The 17,478-nt window shown below is 32.8% G+C and overlaps 1 protein-coding gene across 1 annotated transcript in view; it reads right to left on the bottom strand.

Annotated features, from left to right (window-relative positions):
• The window catches only part of PTPRM (protein tyrosine phosphatase receptor type M), a 1,090,562-nt gene that overhangs the window by 632,928 nt on the left and 440,156 nt on the right, over nt 1–17,478 (bottom strand). The window contains exon 7 of the mRNA XM_074202077.1: nt 13,765–14,058. Within this exon, the coding sequence (XP_074058178.1) occupies nt 13,765–14,058 (294 nt within the window). The remainder of the gene's footprint in view (nt 1–13,764; nt 14,059–17,478) is intronic.

Raw genomic sequence — 17,478 nt, 5'->3', positions numbered from 1 at the left:
ATAATTAGAAAAATGTCAATTTCTCATGGTTAGGTTGAGCTAATATAATAAAAATGACAATTCTATCCAAATTAAATTACTTATTCAATGTCATATCAATCAAACTACCAAATAACTACTTTACCAAGTTAGGGAAAAAAGGTAATGAAATTCATCTGAAGCAACAAAAGGTCAAGAACAAGAGAACTGATGAAAAAAATGTAAAGGAAAGTGGCTTAGCTCTACCAGATCTAAAACTATGCTATAAAGCTGAAGATATCAAAACTGCCTGGCACTGGTTAAGAAATAGATTAGTTGACCAATGGATTAGGATAGGTTCAAAAGAAACTGCACTAAATGACTACAAAATCTACTGTTTGACAAACCCAAAGACATCAGCTTCTGGGATAAGAATTCACTAACTGACAAAAAATGTTGGGAAACCTGGAAAATAGTATGGCAAAAACTAGGCATAGAACCACATCTCACAGCTTATATCAAAATAAGTTCAAAATAGGTATAGGATTTATACATAAAGGGTGACACCATAGAAAAATTAATAGAGCAAGAAATTATCTATTAGATTTATGAAAGGGGACAAATTTATGACCAAATATGTATTAAAATGCATTATAAACTACAAGATGAATGATTTTGAGTATATTAAAAAGGTTTTGCACAAATAAAATCAATGTTGCCAAAATTAAAAGGAAATCATAAAGCTGGGGAACAATTTTCACAACTAGGAGTTCTAATAAAAGTCTCATTTCTAAAATATATAGAGAATTACATCAAATTTAAAAGGTGACAAGCCACTCCCTAATTGACAAATGGTCAAAGGATATGAATAGACACTTTTCAAATGAAGAAATTAAAGCTATATATAATCATCTGAAAAAATGCCCCAAATGCCTCACACCTACCAGAGTGGCTAAGATGAGAAAAAAAGTGGAAATGATCAATATTAGAGAGGTTGTGGGAGGATTGGAACATTGATGCATTGCTGGTGGAGTTGTGAATGAATCCAACTATTCTGAAGAGCAATATGGAACTATGACCAAAGAGCAATAAAAATATTCATTCCTTTTGATGCAACAATTCCAATTCTAGGTCTATATCCTGAAGAAATCATAAATAATGGGAAAAGTCCCACATGTTCTAAAATATTCTAAGCAACTTTTTTAGTGTCAAAGAATTGGAAATTGAGGGGAAGGCCATCAATTGAGGAATGGCTGAACAAGTTATGGTACATGAATACTGTAGAATATTATATTATTGTTCTATAAGAAATGGTCAAACTCTAGAGAAGCATGGAATGAGTTATAGGATCTGATGCTGAGTGAAGGGAGCAGAATCAAAAGAACAATGTACACATCAACAACAACATTGTGAAATGATCAACCTTGATGGAAGCAGCTCCTCTCAGCAGTTCAGAGAACTGGGACAACCATATTAGACCAGCTATGGACAATGTTACCTCCATTCAGAGGAAGAAAAAAAATAAACAAAATAAAAACAAACAAAAAAAACCCCTTCAGAATCTGATAGCATTTTATAAAAATTATTTCTTACATATCTCTTTCCCTTAATCCTAATTCCTCATACTGAAAATGACTAATCTGTAAACATATATACAATGTTAACCTGACTATTCACCACTGAGGGAAGGAGGGAATTTGTAACTTAAAAATGTACATGTACATATGGATAAATGTTAAAATAAATGATCTTTTGCAAAAAAAAGAAAAGAAAAAGAAAAGAAAACAGCAGGTTTGGGTCAGGTTGTGAAGTGTTTTAAAAACCAAACAGAGGAGTTTATATTTTATCCTTTAGGTCAATGATTCAAACTTTTCGATCACAGAACTCCTTTATATTTAAAAATTCTTGAGGACCTCAAAGAACTTTTGTTTCCATGATTTATATTTATCAATATTTAGCTCATTAGAAATTAAAATGGATAAAATTTAAAATATTTATTAACTCATTTAAAAATCCATTATTACAATTTAACACAAGGCAGTTTATGAAAAAAACTCTTTTCCAAAAAAAAAATCATGAGAAGTGTGCCTATTTTATATATTTTTACACATCTCTTTAATGTCTGCTTAATGGAAGACAACTAAATTCTCATTGCTGTGATATGTTCCTTTTGTTGAAGTATGTAGAGAAAATCTCTTTTCACACATAATTAGTTGGAAAAGGAAGAAGTGCTTTAATAGGAAAATCACTTGGTATTATTATGAAAACAATTTTGACCTCTTAGACCCCCTGAAAGGGCTTCTGAGATGTGCAGACTATACATTGAGAACTATTTCTTTTAGGTATTGTTGTTAGTTATTTCAGTCATGTCCAATTCTTCATGACTCCATTTGGGGTTTTCTTGACAAAGGTAAGACAATGGTTTGTCATTTCCTTCTCCAGCTCATTTTAGAGATCTGGAGCTGAGGTAAACATAGTTAAGGGATTTGTCCAGGGTCACACAGATAGTAAGCATCAGAGACTGGATTGGAACTAAAGATGATGAATCTTTCTGATTCCAAGGCCTACACTCTATCCATTGCTCCTATTTTAGGTAACAGGGTGAATCATGGAATGACAATCAGATTGGCTGTGAGTTGGAAGGAGTGGATATGAGTTAAGGAGAGGCTGATCAGGAGACTAATACAATAGGAAAGAGGTGTTAAGGTCCAGACAAAGAATGGTGACTTTATAAATATAGGTAACCCAGGAAATTTTTGTTTAACTGGAAACCAAGACTTTACCTCTACTATTTATTCAAAGCTACAATGTTAGGGCAAATGTCTCATCAAATAAAACACATCAGGAAAAAATAAATGCCATTAAATTATTATTTTCCCTTCACTGCCAGAGGGCTTATTGTATTGACAGCTATCCCATAATATTATATTTTAATTTTTAAAAAAACATAAAAAATTATTAGGTCATTAAGATGCATATTTCTGGGGAAAAAACCTTAAAAATTTCTCTTATAGAATTGACAAAGTATTATTAGGCAAGAAGTAGAAAGCACATACTATTTTTGCCTTCTGCCTTTGGGATCAGATACTGATGGAAACCACTGAAAGATCACTGAAAGTATAAATTACATACATTGGATTTAATCCAATATGAACTGGGGCATGGGAGTTAATATAACTACTTTGAACTTAAGGAGAGGTAAATTTGGAAGAAGCAAAAGGTGAGGATGACCAGTAAAAGTATGTGAAGAATAGAAATGGGGCCTCAGTTTCAGTGATGTAGGAAACACCCAGGTAAGAACATTTTAATTGCAAATTGAAGGACAGACAGCACATTCCCTGCCTCTTAAAATTCTTAGAAAATTGCTTAGAGAACTCAGAGTTTAAGTGACTTGACTAGGGTCCCACAGTTACTAGTTGTTTGAATGAGGTTCTGGATCCAAGGCTGCTCATCATGCTAAGTTACTTCTGACATATGTACAATGGGGCAATACATAATGTAATGCTCAGTATTTACATCTGAGGTCTTATAGGAGTAATAAAGTTTATGCCCTTTAAACAATTACATTTTCAAAAGAATTTTATTATTTTGATATCTTCCAAATTCATTAAAAATATGTTGCCCTTTGGCAGATTTTTTTTTGAGAATTAGGAAACTGTTAATTTTTTCTCTTGGAAATAAACTTAAATTAAAAGTAAATTATACCCCATTCAATTAGCTCTTTTGTCTTTATTAGCTCTGAATAAGGCACACTTAGTTATGATCCCACTTCCCCAGAGTGCTTTTAGTTCAACAGTGTATGTCCAATTACACAGGCTAACAAACTGTGACTTTCAACTATTTGTTACATAACTATCCACTGTTTTTTCATGAAAAGGGGAGAAATTCTGATATTCTTTTTAAATGACAAATATTGAGAGTTCCACTGGAAAAAAAAATGTGTGTATTTAGATTCATTGAATTTCCCCCTCAGAATATTTAAAGAGAAATCATTAATTACACTGTGACTTTTTATATGGTATAACTCAGGACAGAGATACATACCACTACCCATCTACTGTGATTTAGTATTTTAAAAATCAGAGTCTTAACATTGGAAGTTCATCTCCCTTCCTGAAGTACACAGAATATTAAGGGGAGCTTTAAAATGGGTTGCCCTGAGAATCACCTCATTTGGTTCACTGGAAAGAATTATCAATTCAAATACATTCAATTAATTTGAAAATAATTTAAAACCTGTGTTGATGAAAATTTGAATAACTTTGCTCATAGATTTAAAAAAAATGGGTTTGCTGACATTATTTTACTTGGGACAGTGTGGTCCTTTAAGCTTCAACTTAGGTTCCCAAATGGATATGTCTATATGCAAGAAATCCAAGTGTATAGAAGTTATTACTATTATTCCAGCCTACGTCAATTTGTGTTAAGGAAAATAGATGGGTATAGGAGCTAGAGAAATTATAATATACTAAATATCTAAAACTCATTTTGCTGGAATTGTTAGAAATTATAGCTTTAAATATCTATGTTTGCTTTTAAAAATGCAGATTTAAATATATATGTAATCTGAAATTTTCTCATTAACAACAACAACAATAATGATAGTTAGCATTTACACAGTACTTATTCTGGGCCAAGCACTGTGCTGACTACTTTACAAATTACAAATATTATCTCATATGATCCTCACAATAATTTTGGGAAATAGGTATTATTATACTCATTTTACAGGTGAGGAAACTGAGACAAAAAGAGATTAAGTGATTTGCTAGGATCACTTGGCTAGGAAATTCTTAGACTAGATTTCTTCCTGCCTCCAGGTCCAAATTCTAGCCATCTTACTACCTTAGCTGCCCTTAATAAGTAAATACTAAACACAAATAAAATTTAAAAACTAATAACATATTTTAAACCAATTTATCTCTGATATGTCACTATTAGCTCCAGATAAATGAGGGAATAAGTATAATATCTGCAAAACTGCTATGCCTCTTGACATCATACCAATATCTTTATTTTCTTTCCTATTTCTTTTACCCCCTACCCCACCTGCCTAAAGAATACCTATCTAGGGAAAGATCCCAAAGAGTTCAAATTGCCACAAGAATTTTTAAGACTTTAAAAAAACTATTAATTCACTGAAATCTTGCTTTAAGTCTCCCAAGGATTTCATCAGGTCCTGAGGGAGCAACTATACCAAATACAATTATCACAGTAATTAAAAAGTTATAATGATTCTTCTCTTAAAAGTCTAATTATGTTAATTCTAAGAAACAGAACAGGACATCATGTCACACCTTCCCCATCATTATTGCTGTCATAATTTGTGGGCATTTTACCTTAACTCTTAAGGCCAGAAGTACACTGTGAAATTCAGTGCAACCCCATAAAACTCATTTTTTCCATCAAGCTATCACTTAATGGCTTAGATGACATTGATTTATTTATTTATGTTTACAAAGAGAGGATACGAGTCTCATGAGAGCTTTGTCTGCACCTGCCCAGAAAATCTACTATAGAGGGATTCTGTTTCTGGAAAAAGACTGCTTGCATTCTCCAGCACCTTAGATGATAGCAGTCATTTATGATTGGCTGGGTAGATACAACAAGGACACTCTCTCTCTTGTTGCATGGTCAAGTTTACCATAGTGTAGGCACCATGAACTAAATTGGGGTAGGGCTTTCTTCCCTTGCTCTCCTCTTTTACGTAATGGCCCCAAGAAAGGGACTTGGAGATGGATTTTGGTTTGTATGTTTCCTTTGTCTGGGGACCAGAATTCTAGGCTAGATGCTAAAAAGTCAGACAAACTTATAAGGAAGCCCTGGAAAAAGGAGGGTGCTTAGGATTCAAGCAAATGGTAGGGCTATGGACTTTGAATCTGGGACTATGCTATGGAAGAACTAAAATGCCTTCCCAATCTCAGAGTAGGAGGGGTAGGGGTGTGCAATGATCCCTGGAAGAAACTAATCAGACTGGCAAAATGTTAAATGTAGCTGAGTTTAAAGGATTACTTCCCTACAATTGGGAGAATACCATCTTAGAAGGTTGGAAGAACTAAACTGGTAGTTTTATAGGTAGAGAGAAAGTAAGGTATGTTGTAGTGATAGAAAAAGCAAGAATTAACAGTGAATTGGATCTGTGGTATGATGGAGAATAAGAAGTCAAGGATTATGTTGAGTTTATGAATCTGGGAAATTTGTCTAAGTTTTATAAGTTACATAATCATCAGTTCAGTTGTCTATGTGTGTATATTTACTTATGCATTTATATATTTGTATATTTATAAATGCAAGTATTAATTATATTTACACATACATATATCCATACATTTATAGAATTTATAAATAAGTAAACTATTAATATAAATATATGAATAGTTATATACTTCAATCTACATTGAAGGGTCATGACCAAAAAATTATTATTGATGGAGCACATGATCAAAAAAGTTTGGGAATCATTGTACTAGACAGCCTGCTTCTAAACAACAAAATAAACTGTATTCTCTTTAAACAACATTAAAATAATTTAGAAACTATTAAGTTATAACAACTATAGATAAAGGCAATAGGAAATTATTAGTAAATTAAGGATATGTGTTCACTTATCTACCAGTGTTGGAAAGATGTTCTATGGACTTCCTATCAATGGCAAGATTCATCAAATACTTCTGTGCAGAAATGACATTGTGCTAATTGTATCAATCCCAAGAATACTTGAAGCTATCTCACTAAAATATGCTTCCATGTGAAAAAGATCAATGGTTACATCCACAATGAAAAGAAAAAAAGTTGAAAAATGCATATTCCTCAGATAGGTACATGAACAGTCAGTTCAGCTTATTTGTTCAACTAATTTAGGAGTGTAAATTCAAATATTTATGCATGATAAGACTAATGAGTGAGCCCAGAATCAAGAAATAGTTGTTTGGCTTGAATCAAGGTTCAGAAACTACATACTTTAAGGATCCCAAACTTTTCACTATTACATAAGTTCCACCTTCTTGGTGTGCTATATGAATTTAAATCTTGTGCACTAAATTCTAGGTGAAATTAATATTATGTGTAAAACAAATTGAAATGTTTCATGGTAAGTATGAATAGCCTGCAACATATTGGCAAAGAATGCCAGTAATAAATGATTTGCATGTGAGAAATTATTTAAATAACAATGATAAATAAGTAAATGAATGAATGAATGAATGAATGAAAATAAATAAATGAAAATAATAACTGGTGACTTGCCTAGTATCATACAACTAGCAAGTATCTGAGGTCACAATTGAATTCAGGAAAATGCATATTCCTGATTCTAGGCCCAGAGCTCTATACACTGTGTTCCTTTATTGAGAAATTGAAGTCCATGGATATTAAATGTTTCTAGGATTAAATTACTTCTGAGATTACTTCACATTTACCCTAGGGATTCTGCATATAATAGTTGTTTACATGTTTTCTCCCTCATTAAAATATGAAAAACACCAACTGTGGACCTTGGAACTTGCCATGACAATAGCAGCAGCTAGGAGAATTCTCAGTCAAGAGATAGGAGATTGAACAAATGACCAGAAAGATATTACAAGAATACTTAACGCTCTTGGATAGAGGACCAGCCATTGCTACCTAATCTCAGGGATCCCATTTTAAGAAATTATAAAGGAAAGCTGCTTCCAATATCTTAGAACCAAAGGGTAAAATAGAAATTGAAAGAATCTAACCATTACTCCTTGAAGAGTTTCCAAAATGAAAATTCCCAGGAATATTAAGCCAAATTTCAGAGCTTCCCTGATAAAAGAGAAAATGATGAAAGCTGCCTGAAAGTAACTGTGCAGTTTTAGTCAGGATATAAGATTTAGCACCTCACACTTTAAAAGAGTGGAGGACTTGGAATATGACATCTTAGTAGGCAAAGGAGTTGGAAAAATAAGCAAAAATAACATTCAGCAAAAATGAGTATAATTCTTCAAGATTAAAAAAAGATAATGAAATAGAGGACTTTCAAGAATATGTGGTAAAAGGACTAGAAATGAATAGAAATTTTGATTTCTGTTTTGAGCTGTTTTGAGCTGACTATAACACACTCCTGACTAGTATTCATTTTTCTTGATTCCCCTTCACAAAATTTTGAATCATTCTCTTGATTAATAATATTTCCTCTAAGAGTCTTCAAAATCTAACAGAAAATTATCCATTAAGTATTGAAATAATTTACATTTAACAGAAATTGTAATATCTATAATAGGAATACATTATTCAATCTTTAATGTTATTCAAACACAAATTTTGGCATATTCCCTAAAACCAGAAACAGGCTTTAAAAAAGTCACAATTTTAAGTGAATAATGGAACAATTTCCTTTTCTTTTCACAACTACAAATTGACAAAAAATAAAATAAATCTTAATTAAATGAATTTTTGCCTTGCTGTCCCCCATACCTGAATCATTTTCCTCCCCATTTTTGCCTACTAGTTTTCCTGGCTTCCTGCAAATCCGAGACCCTCTTAATTCTAGTGCCTTCCCTCTCTTAATTATTTCCTAATATCCCTCCATATGGCTTGTTTGTAAATATTTATTTGTTGTAGTCTTCCCTATTAGATTTTTGAGCTTCTTGCAAAAGTTTTTGGCTCTTTTTGTAACCCCAGTGCTTAGCACAGTTCCTGGCACATAGTAAGTGCTTAATACATGTGTACTGACAGATAATATAACCTGAGAATATAAATGAGCAAATCTTCAAAACTGAAATTAATCCTCATTGATATGGAACTTTGGTGTGTAAGTTTTTGTAAACCTAGCAAGAAAGTAAACATCACTTCTTACAATTCATAACTGTTTATGAAGGAATTCTGGTTATTTAAAGAGCAACATTTTTTTTTTTTTTAGGTTTTTGCAAGGCAGTGTCTGAGGCTAAATTTGAACTCAAGTCCTCCTGACTCCAGGACTGTTGCTCTAATCACTGTGCTACCTAGCTGTCCCTAAAGATCATTATCCTTAGGAACCCTAATATTAAAAATTTTAGGGGAAAAAAACAGGTATCATTCCACAACTAAAAAAACAACAGTTCACCAAAAAATAACAGATTCTATTGTAAAATCAGAGTTGAGCAACATAATCACTATTTCAGCGCAAAGAAATAATGTATCCAGGCAAATAAAAGAAACTTGTTGATGAGTAGCCTTTCAAGAGATATGCAAAATTACAAAATGGAAAATATATGCAAAGAAAAATATGAGAAAAAAGACAGCCCATGCCCACAAGATAAAGACAAGAAAGCTGTCTCCTAAGGAATTAGGCTCTTAAAAAAGTCAACTGCAACAAAAAAGTTTTTTTTAATCTGCTGTTGGAGCAAGAATAATAAAAGAGGCCCAATTTATAAGATTGTAAAATGTTAACAAGCTACACAAAAATAACAAAAACTCAACTGTTATCTTGCCTCTTATCATCTTTCTTCAGGGATAATACTTTTAAATTACTTTTTTTTATTAATATTTTTCCTCCTCCATCCTTGCATGCATAATCAAGCAAAATAAATTCTCATATTGGCCATATATCAAAATGTGTGTTTGATTCTATATATTTAGTTCATCCCCTCTCTGACTACAGAGTGAATAGTATGCTTCATCATTGGTCTTTGAAGTTGATATTTTTTTTTAGTTGTTTTTTTTTTTTTTTGCAAGGCAATGGGGTTAAGTAGCTTGCCTAAGGCCACACAGCTAGGTAATTATTAAGTGTCTGAGGCCAGATTTGAATTCAGGTACTCCTGACTCCAGGGCTGGTGCTCTATCCACTTTGCCATCTAGCCACCCCTGAAGTTGATTTTTTAAAAAAAAAAGGAAAAATGACAAATATTGAAGTGACTGTGGGAAAATGGGTATATTGATATACTATTGGAATGAGAATAATTTCCAAACTGAAAAGATTCAAAAGAACGGTTAAAGAAAAAACTGAAATCAATGATATAAGTAGGAAAAATAAGAGTTCTTAATTTCCAGAGATTAATTTTTTGACCAATCTCATTCCAGAGTACTGACAGCCCTTAAAGATGTGATGCCAGAGGCATTGTTTATAACCTTTCATGGTGAATAGAATTCGTGAAATCCCATGAATTCTGTTTTCTAAAAAAAAGAAAAAGAATTTAGACATTTCAAAGTACTCATCTTGACATGTATCAATAAAAAAAAGTTTATCCATCATTATCTCAGCTATCCAAGTCTTGCTGTTGAGAAGTAGTCTAATAAATGATTAGAAGTCTATGCAATCAATTATGCAATCCATATAGAGCATAGATACATACATGTGCCATATACTTTGACAAATCTGTATATATTCATGGATAAAGTATATTTCTGTGGTTACCTCATGGAGTAAGCATAGAGATTCCCACATATTGATAAAGTGATATCCATTTGTTCTCTTTTCAGTTTTGATGGATACCTTTTATTTTGTAATCTTTTATCCAACATACCCCTCTCCCTTTCCAGAGAATCAACTCCTTTGACAAATGATAAGAAAAAAAACAAGTATTATCAAACTAATCAATACATGAATCCAATTTAATATTGCACGCATTGTTTCCTATAGATGATCTCACCTTTTCTCATTTATAAGAGCTGGTTGAGGGAGCCAGGAGTTGGGAGGGAAGAATTTTGTTTTATTCTTTCTTTGGGATCAAGATTGGTTATTAAAATTTCATGGTACATAGTTTCAATCATTTGTTTTTATTATTCTTTTTGGTTAATTTTTTTTGTAGTCACTATGTTATTTTTCTGATAAGTTTACATCAGTTCTTATGTCTTCCTAACTTTGTATTTTTAATATTCATTGCTTCTTATAGAATAGTAATATTCTCTATTACAATCCTAGACTAAAATTTGTTTAGCTACTCCCCAATTAATGGGAATCTACTTTCTAGAACTTTAACACTACCAAAAATGAGAATGTAATATTATGGCACATATGAGAACTTCTTTTCTATATTGACCTCCTTGAGATACATCTAGTTGAGACAGGACTGCCAAAATCTGGGTTGGTTTTAGGGTTTTGTTTTTTTTTTTAGGTTTTTGCAAGGCAAATGGGGTTAAGTGGCTTGCCCAAGGCCACACAGCTAGGTAATTATTAAGTGTCTGATATCGGATTTGAACCCAGATACTCCTGACTCCAGGGCCAGTGCTTTATCCACTGCGCCACCTAGCGGCCCTGTTTTAGTTTTTTTCTCTAAAGAAACCTAATTATTATTGTCATTTAGCTTCATTTCCCTATCTCTCCCTGACCACTTTATTCACCAGTGACAATGCTTGTATTTTTCATCCTCAATAGCTTCGTGAATCACAATGATAAAATGTTAATGCATTAGAAGACAAAGACTTTTTCCTATAAATGCTATCAACCATTTAAAAAATTATAAATGTTATTATTTCTACCACTGGACTGATTGACCGCAGATATCTTGTCTTAACACATACTCAGTATCTACAAGAAAGATCATTTCAAAATCAAGTCTTCACCCCTTGTTAATCCCTCAGAATTTGAGCATTATAAAGAATGTTTGTTTTTTTTTCTTTAAAGGTTTCATTTTTATCAACTATATTACAATATGGAAAAATGCTATGAAATTCTTTATGAAGTTTTATCAGACATATATATACATAATGGCTACTTCAGGAGGTAAGAGATACAAAACCAGGAGCAGAGAGGAGACAAATCAAAGTAAGATAATGCACTTAAAACCATCGAACTATCCATGATCACCAAAAAAGCCAAAAAATAGATATAACACAGTACTAGACTACATAAAGTGTCATAGCTTCTATGTCTTGGAAGTTGAAAAGGGCTGCATCTTGCAAGGATATTAACATGTTGGAGAGCATGTAGAGAAGAGCAACCTGAATAATGAAAGTTGTCATGCCACATGAAAATCATTTGAAGCAACAAGGGACATTTAGCCTAAAGAGAAGATACCAGTGAACCATGATGACTGCTTCAAATATTTTAAAGGATATCTTGTGGGAATGAGATTTATTTCATTCTACTTAGTCACAAAGAACAGATTTAAAAGTAATGGGTAGAAGTCATAACAAGAATTGTTTAAAGGAAAAAAAGTTTCTTTTTGATTAGAATAATTCCAAAGTAGAATTAATTGTTTCAAGAGATAGTATGGTCCCCTTTACTAAAGGTCTTCACACAAGGCTGAATTACTACTTGTTGGGTATGCTAGAGATGGCATACTGGTTTTTATAAAGGTGGAATCAAATGACCCTTTTGGTCCCTGCTCAGGTTATTCTGTATTCAGACCCAAACTCTTTCATTTACTTAACTTCTGAATGTCAGCTACAATTTGATGATATAGGATATAACAAAACATCTCAAAATATATAATAAAACTAAAAAAATCACAAATATATTTGGATTAATTGAATAAATTTGAATTTGAATTGAATTTGAATTGAATAAATTTGGACTTTTCCAAAACACAAATCCTATAGTACTTTCAGGATGTAAACTTTGTTATTATGAAATCAAATCAATGATGGGCTTCCACTATTTCCTCCCAAAGTTCAGGAATGGTTGTACTTCATACTGGAAGGCCATGCATGAGTAAGATAAGGAGAGAGAGAAAAAGTTTCTTTTAGGATCATTTAAAAGTGAACAAACCACAAATAGCTAAATAATAGTCCTTATTCCTTATTCCATTCCTATGTAAGTGCTAACAAAAAGTGGCCATCATGCATCTGCTAACTACTAGAACAGTTTAGTGAAAGAACTTGATATCCATCTACTAAGGAAGAAATATGCCTTATAAATTCTTAGAGTATCTATTTTCCAAATCTAGAAGGAAAAAATCTGCACATTTTACCACACTAATTTACTACACATTTACTACACTAATGATAAAACTGTCTTCTATAAAGATACACAATAGAATTAATGCTTTAAAATTATTTACAAAAGAGTGAATTGAAAATACTCAAGTAGTCAAAAGGGACTATCTTTTCTATCTAAAAGCATCTAACTTATTCTTGTTTCTGAAAGGTTGTATCTCCCAAAGAATGACATTTAAGTGACATTTAAAATAAACATTTATTTTATCAAAGTAAACCCTACAGATTTCTAATGAAAATGTCAAAATGACATTGCAATGTCCTAATATTATATTATGCCTCTTCTTTCTACAACAAAGTATTATCTTAATAACAGTGTTCTTACCATTCATCCTTGTATGTGTGTGGATGTTTGGTTGTATTGTTTTAATACACATGGGTACATTTTTCCATCTTTTCCCTGCTATTTTGAGTTGTGAGATTAAAACCTAAAGAAGCACAGTCATCTATACTTTTGAAGTTGAAGAAATGTGATCTTTCTATAGTCCAAAATCACCTTTTTTCTGTAGGTCTAATACCAAATGGTAAATGTCTCCTCTATGAAATCCTCATCTTCCTTCATAGTCCTATGGGGACTTTTGAGGCAGGGGAAGCAAATAATAACTTTAACTATAAATGTTAAACCAATGAAATAATAAATCTGACCTATTTTTACTGAGGATATTTTGATTAAAAATATAGATAGTTATTTCTACAATCCTGAGGAAATGGGTCTGTCTGCTCTATGAAACCTGTCCTGTGGTAGATGATAACTACTTTATACAGCACATTGAGACACTAAGATTTATAGACACTGCCCTCAAAAGGTAACTTGACACTTAAGCCACAGTAGCAATCAGTGCTGGGAAGAATAAATCATATAGAGATATCTAGACTACAAAACACAAGGGAAGGAAGTTAAAGGAAGCTTCAGTCATTTTGGTAACTCACCAGCACATTTGGTCCTTGTTCTTAGTGCTGGTCCAGGGGATCCAGTTCCTCCTTCCCCTGGTCTGGTGAGTAATACACTAATCTCATATTCAGTATCAGGATCCAGGTGTCCAATTTTATAACTTGGTGAATCCACTGGCTGTCTGTCATTCCAGCTTCCACTTGCTGTGCAGTACTCCACCTCCCTTCCAATAATGGGTCCATCCCCATTAATGGAGTTGGCATTCAGTTGTATCCACAAGTAAGTTGCTCCCACAGATGCAAGTTGAGGTGGGGCAATGGGAACAGGTGGTTCTGAAACATCAAACCAAAAAAAAGGCATTTTTTTCAACCAAAAAGAAATCTTCACTTTCCAAAAAATATGCATAAGACTTAAAAATGTTTTCTTAAATATAATAAAACATAATTTCAAAATGAACTTATAAATAAAGGCTTTTACTCACATTAGCTTATAAACAGCTTTTAATAATTGCTGAAATCTGGAGATTTATAAATTTTGGGACCTTCATTTTCTTACAAAACCTTCCAACTAGTGTTCTTATCAGCCTATTTAAGAAAGTTAAACCATTCTACACAGACCTCTGTCCAGAAAAAGACCTCTGCCCAGGCTGCCTTTCTAATTCTAGATAAGTGACAAATACAGTTTGAAAGAAATCCTCCCAATTAGAGATAATATTTTATTTTTTTCCAAGTCTACTTCCCATCAAATCATCATGATTTGAAAACACCTTTGAAGACAACAAGAAAATGCTCAGGTTCTTCCTAGATAAGTGGAGCTTCCTCATATTTCTATTGCCACAATTAAACTACCTTAGCATGTGGCAGATATTGTTCCTAGCTGGTTGCCATGATGATTCCTCTACTTTTTTCTTAAATATATTTTCTTTTTTGTCAATTCCATTTTTTTGAAGTATTGAGTTTCAAATTCTCTGCCTCCCCTATCATTCACCTCCTCTCCTCTCCTTCTCCCCAAGACAGTAAACAACTGTTGTTAATGAATCTCATTACTATATCTTCTATTAGCAAAAGCAGTGAGATTTTTCTATGCAGATTCAGATTCTATAATCCTACAATTTATAGCTGTTGTTTATACATGCACATATAGGGCAATCATGTAAAATCTTTCCATATTAGACATTATGTACAAGACTAAATGAATAAAAAAGAATGAAAAAAGAAAGTAAAAAACTTCATGCTTCAGCCTGTATTCAAATAATATCAGTTCTTTCTCTGGAGGTGGATTTTATGCTTCATCATAAGTCCTTTGGGATTGATTTAAATCATTGCCTTGCTAAGAATAGCTAAATCATTCCCAATTTTTCATCAAATAATAATGCTGCTCCTGTGCACAATATTTTCTTAGTGCTGTTCATTTCACTTTGCATCAATTCATTTGTCCAAATTTTTCTGAAATTATCCAGCTTATCATTTCTTATAAGACAATAATATTCCATCAGAATCATATACCACAACTTGCATGGTCAGTCCCTATCTCTTTGATTTTTAATTCTTTGGCACCACAAAAAAGAACTGCTATAAATACTTTTGTAGAAATAGGTCCTTTCCTTTTTTTTTTTTTTTACATCATTGGGATTTAGATAGAGTAGTGCTATTTTGCTGGACCAAAGGGTAGGCACAGTTTTATAGTCCATCAGGCATAGTTCCAAATTGCTTTCCAGCATAGTTGAATCAGTTAACAATTCCACCAGCAATGCACCAGTGTCCCATTTTTCCCCACATTCCCTCCAACATCCATCATTTTCTTTTTTTGTCATTTGCCAATCTGATAGATGTGAGGGTGATACCTCAGATTTTGTTTAATTTGTATTTCTTTAATCAATAGTGATTTAGAGCATTTTTATATGACTAAAGATTGCTTTGATTTCTTTGTCTGAAAATTGCATGTTCAAATCCTTTGACCATTTAGTATTCCTCTGCTTTAAGCCCCAATTATCACTATTTGGGTCCCTAATAGGTGAAGAATAAATATTAATAGCAATTGTTTCTGTTTTGGTCAGAATCCCTGAGGGTCTTCTCTCAGACTGATTATTTTTGACTAGGTTAAAGAGGCTACTCTCTGTCTTCTTACTTAACTAGCCTTAATCACTAAATGTACATTGCCTCAGTCAAACTGAGAGCTCTTAAAAACTCTAACGTTAAAAAGCTAAGAGCTTCCACTACATACAGGACCATCTTTAGTCATCCTGATCCATATATGTCCATTGAGCCCAAATGGCTCTAAAGGAAAAATTGAAACTGGTAACTTTGCATACTCCACCTGTCCTTCCTTTGATCCAATTCACTTGCATGCTATGGCATCATATCCTTGATGTTAAGATCCTCTTCAAGAACAAAGGACAAACAACAGCTATAAGCTTAGGATTGTAGATTCTGGATATGCATATAAAAATCTCACTTGCTTTTGTTAATAGAAGATATAGTAATAAGATTGATACACAACAATAAAGCCTTTCCCCTTATATTTTGACAGAACTTATTGCTTATAAAGCATTTTTGCAGAAATCATGTGACAACTAGGTAAATAGGCACAACCCTATATCGTCTCCTGGTTAAAATTTAAGTAAACTAATGACAACCTTGCTCCCATTACATGAATTTTTCTGTGTGGGTACAAAAGCCTTCCCCATTCCCAAATCATTATCTAGAAAGGGAAAGTTAGCATCCTGGTACATCAGCCCAGCTTCTACCCTCCTCATTCACTGTAACCTATGGAGCTAATGATATCCTCAAAATAAATCAGGGTAGGTAATAGCTTTGAGAAGTCATATTAAATATTTCTACTAATAATGTATCATTGCTCTTAGTATCAGAAAAAATACACTGAGGTAATGATTCAAGTGAATCCCCTTAAATAGTTTAGTTTTTGGTCTATTTCCATTTGCTGCATCACCTCCTTCCTTTACAGTACATTCAACTGTAAATCCTCAGAGATCAAGTTGAAGAGTAAGGAACTGTATATTCCAGCACATTCAGAAAACAGCAAAAACATCATCCATTGTTTTGTTTTATAGGGGAAAAGGAGGCAGGGAATACATCAGAGTGACATTTTTAATGCCAAGGGAAAAAACCTCATTAGACAACAAAGTCAAAATATGGCACTATAAATACAGGTTTCACCTTCTGAAGATTAGGAATTTACTCTAAGATTGTCAAAATTATAACTTCCATAGTTTATAAACTAAAACTTTGTGCAGAAATTGTCCATATCTTTAAACAGATCTGATTTAACTCAAAAATGATTTAGCATCAATTTAAATCATTAGACTGTTTCTTGAACCAAGACATGAAATGGAACTTTTATAGAGCATCCTAAGGCATTTATGTAGCCATGCTGAAAGAACAGTTAATTACTTTCAAGTTGCAAAGGCTAGCAAGGACTGCTGAAATACCATTCAAAAATGCAACTCTAGCAAAGGGTCATAAGGGTTAGTGAGTACACTGATTCCCTTTATACCTTACAGGTAATCTAAAATAGGTTTGACTTTATTACTTCATTGTCTCAAAAGGACTATTCTCTTTTCATCTCCCCTTGAGGTAAGGTCCAAATAAGTTAGACCAGATCTGGATAAGGACTGGGTATATCACAACTGAGTATTCAAAGGGACCTATGAGTTGAGAGGTTAGAATAAGCACTAAAATAAAGCCAATATTTTACATTGTGAGTTAATTCTTCCAAAATTCTGAATAAATGCA

The sequence above is a fragment of the Macrotis lagotis genome, chromosome X, assembly GCF_037893015.1.
Source record: "Macrotis lagotis isolate mMagLag1 chromosome X, bilby.v1.9.chrom.fasta, whole genome shotgun sequence".
NCBI lineage: Eukaryota > Metazoa > Chordata > Mammalia > Peramelemorphia > Peramelidae > Macrotis > Macrotis lagotis.
The sequence above is the reverse complement of the archived record's forward strand: the minus strand, read 5'-3'. Positions and strand labels throughout refer to the sequence as shown.